The 6,070-nt window shown below is 38.7% G+C and overlaps 1 protein-coding gene across 1 annotated transcript; it reads left to right on the top strand.

The window, feature by feature from the left end:
• The first annotated feature begins 312 nt into the window (after window positions 1-312).
• On the top strand, window positions 313-6,070 carry zgc:92907 (uncharacterized protein LOC436733 homolog). Its single transcript, XM_042418789.1, has 4 exons — window positions 313-541; window positions 2,839-3,001; window positions 4,749-4,887; window positions 4,985-6,070. Exons 1-4 carry the CDS (start codon window positions 461-463, stop codon window positions 5,094-5,096), a joined length of 495 nt encoding a protein of 164 aa, XP_042274723.1. The 5' UTR covers window positions 313-460; the 3' UTR covers window positions 5,097-6,070.

Genomic DNA, 6,070 nt, shown 5'->3' on the forward strand with positions numbered 1-6,070 from the left:
TGTTTTTAAAAGGGACCTTGTGGACAATCATCTCAGTGCTCTGAGACTAACATAAGGATGCAAAGTCTCGTCAGAGGTCATGAAGAACTGACAATATCTGATCATCTCCAGAGTGCAGACTTATTATTATTATTATTAAATTGTTTTTAAATTTTATTCATTTTCTATTATTAACGTAATTACATTATTATTTTATGTAATTTAAGCCGTGTTTCCTATCAAATGTTCCTTGTATGTTGAGGGTTTATTGTTGTGCTGTTGCAGCTCCAGGCCTGTAAGTGGCAGCACGGCGTGCTTTAATAGCCGACGCGGTGACGTCATCAGTCTGAGGCGGAAGTAGCTGTCAGAACTGTGGCGGGGGCTGCAGCAGGATGATGAAGATGAGCTGAAAACTGTTGAAAATTACACAACAACAAGCCTGAAGTTGACTCAACTGCTTTTTTATGCTCTGTGAGCAGTGATGAAGACCGTGTTTGTAACGGTCGGCACCACGAGCTTCGATGAGCTCATTGTAAACGTCACGTCGTCCGAAGCCGCTCAGGTGAGAGACGTCATCTAAAACAAACAACAAATTACTGTTTATTGATGAAAAAACGGAGCATTTTATTTCCAGAACATCCTCCATTAATGTATACTGTCATGAGAAGATATTATATTCATGTGTGTAAATGGAGAGACGTTCATTCTCATTTTTTATTCATGAATTAAAAGTTTGTTTCTCCTCAATGAAGGTGGTGACTGAAGTACTGTACTTAAGTACAATTTTGAGGTACTTGTACTTTACTTGAGTATTTCTGTTTGATGCTACTTTATACTTCTACTCCACTACACTTCAGAGGGAAATACTCCACTTCATTTATTTGGCAGCTTAAGTTACTTTTCAGATGAAGATTTGACACATTGGATAATATAATAAGCCTTTCAAATACAACACACTGTTAAAGATGAAACCAGTGGTTTCCAACCTTTTTGGCTTTTGACGTCTTACAAAAAGCAGTGTGTAGTCGGGGTCACATTTCAGATGTCTGAGTTGTTAACAGCTCCACCAAATAGTGATTTTTCCCTCTAAACTTCTCACATGGTTTATTTTCAGTAAATATTCAAATGATCCAATATTTCAGCAAAAAACAAAGATTAGAGAAAAAGTCCAAAAATTGAAAACAGAGTTGTGTATCCGAACTTTGTTTTTTCTTCTTTCCTCTCCCATTAATCATCTCACGACCCCTCAGATTTATCTGGTGACCCTTTGGAGGGGTCTGACCCCTAGGTTTGGAACCACTGGACTAAACTAGCTAACTGTATATAAAGTAGTTGAAACTAGCTCCACCTACAGCAGCTACAACAGTAACATTCACAGTTGTTAAGGTCTCCTGACTGTTGTTTTAAGACAGACTTTAAAAAAAATGTGAATCTGTCCTTTAAGTAAAAGTAGCAATACTACAAAATAAAAACACACATTAAAAGTAAAGGTTGTGCGTTACTATCATGTATCATATTACTGGATCATTATAGGCCTTTTCTCAGTTGACATGTTTATGTCACAGCCAGAAAAGCTCAGGTTTAAATAGTAAAATTAACGATGGTTGAATTCCATTTAGCTGCTTCAGTTTCAGGGTGCTGGTGTTGAGTTGTGCTGACTCACTGTCACACTGTTGTGGTTTACTGGAACATTTAATAGTCAGAGCCAATGTTAATTTTATTAGTAACATCTGAGCTTTCCCTTCTATGGAAAGTCTGCTCTGACAAAGGCCTGTTAGTAATTTATTAAAGTGTAAGCAGCTTTTTACGTTGTGTTTAAGACAGAAAAACAGGAAAATTTTGAAACTGTCTGTTAATGCGACACACATAAGAAACGGAGGAGCTACTCCATGCTGGAAAAATCAAAGTAATAATCTTTGAAAACAAAAATAAAGAATTCTTCATACAAATATTTTTGCATTTTCATTGGTAGTAATGTTCCAAAATTGCAGTTTAATCAACACATTTTGTGTAATTTTCTGTTAAATATACAAAACTGTATTAATGCTGTGCAGCCAAACATTGTTCCATAACCTCTAGTCAGGATCTCAAATTTTCCAAAGAACGCAATATTTCTGGCCAAATTTTAGTGGAAAGATTGTAAAATGATGCACAAGATATCTAGAATATTTCACTTTACTGGAGTGGTTCAGCCATATAAACACATCATATCGCTTCACTTAAGAGCTGAAACAAGTTGACGCAAAATATGTTTGATACTGTCAGACAGTGTGGGAGAAGATATTTCCAACCTTAAAGCTACAAGGGGAAAATAAAAAGGGGGCGACTATATGTAAGGGGGTTAAAACAGCATAAACACTTTGGTGAAACAGGAACAATATCCTGTATGTGTTCTGTAGATCTGTGTAAAAATCATAACTATCACATAATAGGAAATATGAAACTGAAACTGTGATGTTGTCAAGTGTCAGATGTTGTTCCAAGGAAAGAAACTTTAGAGTACTGATGAAGACACAGTAGTGTCAAAACGTTAGTCTGTTTGGACAGTTACAGGCTGCAAATTAATCAGTGTGCTCCAGTCTCTTCTGTTTTTTGAAACTTGAGCTCAGCTTTGTTTCTTTTATGGTTTGTTAGGAAACTTAAATGTCAGAATACTTAGATGATCAAGTCTTCACAGTGGTTTTAAATTTTGGTGTGAAATCTTTGAAACTCTACATGAAAATGGCAGTAACATGACTTTATTATCAGAATAATGTTCCTCTATAAAACAAGCTAATGAACAAAATAAATAAAAGTGTCAATTTGTGAACTGGTCACCAGTTTTATTTTTTAAAAACTGCATTTTTTTTCTCCCAACAGGCCTTAAAATCTCGTGGATATGAGCGTTTGGTTCTTCAGGTTGGAAGAGGATCTTTTCTTCCAGATGCTGAGAGCTGTCCACACATCAGACTGGAGGCTTTTCGATTCAAAGACTCGATAGCAGACGACATGGAGCAGGCGGACCTCGTCATCAGCCATGCAGGTGGATAAAATATCAAACACCTTGAGCAGCTGCCACCCGGCTACAATACACTCAGTGTCAACCCATCCAGGTGTAAATAGTGGTTACATATTGATGCTGCCTGATTTACTCAACTGCTGCTGTGCTATAAGTCAAACTACAAACTATTTTATCAGGTTTTTAAAAACATAATATAGATTTATTATCTTGTTTTAGCTGAAACAGGTGGTTTTCATCTTCATCACCTAACCAGAAAACATTTATGTAAAATTCAATGTGAAAGCAAATGCAGGTATGTCTGCGGTGTGCAAACCTGCAACAGAAAACTGATGATTAATACTGCAGAGCACCAGCAGCAGACGGATGCAGCATGTGGGCATCAGAAGGCAGAAGCAGAACACTAACAAGATGATACAAGCAGATATTAAACATTATAGTTGAGCTCTGTTCTGACCCAGTTCTTTGGCCACAACACACACACACGAGTAGGAGACGCACCACGTTAAAGAGTTGACAAAAGATAATTTATGAAATCAAATGGATGTCAGTATATGTAGCGGTGTGATGTGCATGAGTGCAAGATGTGTGTGTGGGTGTTGTACAGTGCATAAAGGCAAACACAAAGAACTGAGGCAACATAACCAAATCAAAAACGCGTCTGTGGTGAAGAGGGGAGAGCTGGAGCAGCAGCCGGGTGCCAGAGAGAGAGAGAGAGAGAGAGAGAGAGAGAGACAGGTTTAAATAACCTGGGAACACACCGGGGCCCTCAGGTGTACCAGGTTACCCTAACAGTCCACCTGCAGGGTGAACAGAGTCAGGTGGACCAACCAGTAACACCAGATGACTCAGTGGGGGTCTTCACAGCAGGCAGAGCATGTTTACTTATTTACAGTTGGTCTGTTTTTTGTGCCCTGTGACGCCGCCTGCTTGTGAATGTCTTTGACTGAACTGTCCCAACATGCGATTCACAAACTGAACTGACTTTGGAGCGTCGTCTCGTTTGATCTGCTGCTGTGTGGGCGTTTGTTTCCTATTCCTCTGCTCCAGTTTTCTCTGCCAGTACCTGCACAGTGCACACCTGTAGGAAAGGTGCTGCTGGTGGGTGCGATCAGTGACAACATTGTCTCAGTTGGTACTTCTCAGGATCCTGCAGCTTCAAGCTATTTATAAAAACAGACCTTTTCATTATGAGGAGGAAAGTAATGAATAGAAGTATTTGCTATTTTCAAATTACAAACACTTCACTTTACTGCTTGTATTTTCCAAAGCACATTATATGTTTTGTTTTTCAGTGCATCTTTCTTAATTCTCGGCAGTCGTTGGTTTTGGTTTGTGTCAGCACATATGAAAATCAACTTGCAGAGACTTGAAACTCTGTTGTGCCAGTCAGCTAATCCGTCACACTGTCTGTCTCCATGTTTGCTGTTTTGCTTCAGCGTTTAATTTTACGACAACACACGGCAACAATACTTTACATGACTACAGTAACAATTGAAATGATCCATATTACAAGTTATAAAAAGTGATCTGTGGTGGCCCTGGTATAAATATATATACAACTCATCTTGTGGTGTTTCCATAATTTTTGTACAGTTTATCAGAAAAACATTCATTACAAAGCAACTGCAAATAAGAAGTAGACAGTAAATTCAATCTCAAACATGTTTCAAATCTCTGCAGTTTGATTTTTACACTGCAGTAAAACCAGCAGCTGGCTACAGCAAAAACACAGACCGCTCCTTTAGTTCTGGATCTGGTTTTCTCTCAGGGGCGGGAAGCTGCTTGGAGGCCCTCGGTGCGAGGAAGCCTCTGCTGGTCGTTGTCAATGACAAGCTGATGGACAACCACCAGCTGGAGCTGGCCAGACAGCTACATATGGACTCCCACTTGCTTTACTGCACTTGCAGGTATGTGTCACTACGGTCTATATACAGTATTCAGTACATGTGTATATGAGTGTGAAATAAAAGTAAGACTCTTGTTTCCTTTTGATAAATCTTTCAGCACCCTGACAGAAACACTGAAGACCATGGATCTGTCTGTTCTTCAGCCTTTTCTGCCCGGAAAGCCGAAGATTTTTGCGAACTTTCTCGACAAAGCCCTCGGCGTCCAGTGAAACTTTAATTCAAGAGGACTGTTTATGTTCTGGCAAACTGGATTCAACACTATCATGTTGTAGTAGAGAATGAGACTTGGTTCTTACATTATGATTGTGCACTACACAACTGTTAAACATGTGTTCTATTTTTATACCCAGTGTGTATTTGTTAATAATACATTCCTAACTTTGCTGACATTTGGTGGTTTTTCAAGTGTGACATACTGAATAACTTCAAACCACAGCGTCCATGTTAAAAGAGAAAGTTTTGGCACCGAGTCTCATTGTTTATAGTTGAAGTAGAATCCTATCTGTGCTTTTTCTAAGTTATGCCTAAATCTGTCTCTGTATCTCTGCAGAACATCAGGAGAAATGGAGCATTTTAAAATGTTTTCTTAGCTCAGATAAGAGGCGCCACGATCTGCTTCAGTGATCAGTGAATGAGAGGCCGTCGTAAATCAGCTTACCTGCAGGGAAGCATTTAGCTTAGAGGCTGAAATCCTGAATGAAGCTCTGTTGTGATTTTTTTTTTTTTGAATGTATTTTGAAGACAGATCATTTTAAATCTTTTTCAGCTTTGTGGAGTGACCATTTCAAGTTATCTCTATAAAATTAGTGTAAAACTGCCATTAAGAAAAGTTCATATTCTAGGGAAAGTGCTGATGTTGCTGTAATGCTGTTGATTCATGTCTTTGCGCAACATTTTCTTCACATGGAGAGGTTTTGTTTTACAGGAAATGATAGTTGAAAAGCAGCACGTAGTCTAGGTCTGCCCTGAGCTGAGTTTAGAGTCACAGCAGGAAACATTTCTGTCCACTTCTTGCTACAGAGGCTGATGAGTCAGAAAGTTTCTGTTTATCTGATAACAGGTGGCAGATAGAACAGACTAACACACTGATTTCACCTGAATTTAGTGATGAATCTGTTGGTGTTCATTCCCCAACCTGCATGTGAGCTATAGATGGCAGTTTAATAAAGAAATTTAAGGACCA

The sequence above is a fragment of the Thunnus maccoyii genome, chromosome 8 (genome assembly GCF_910596095.1).
Source record: "Thunnus maccoyii chromosome 8, fThuMac1.1, whole genome shotgun sequence".
Lineage (NCBI taxonomy): Eukaryota > Metazoa > Chordata > Actinopteri > Scombriformes > Scombridae > Thunnus > Thunnus maccoyii.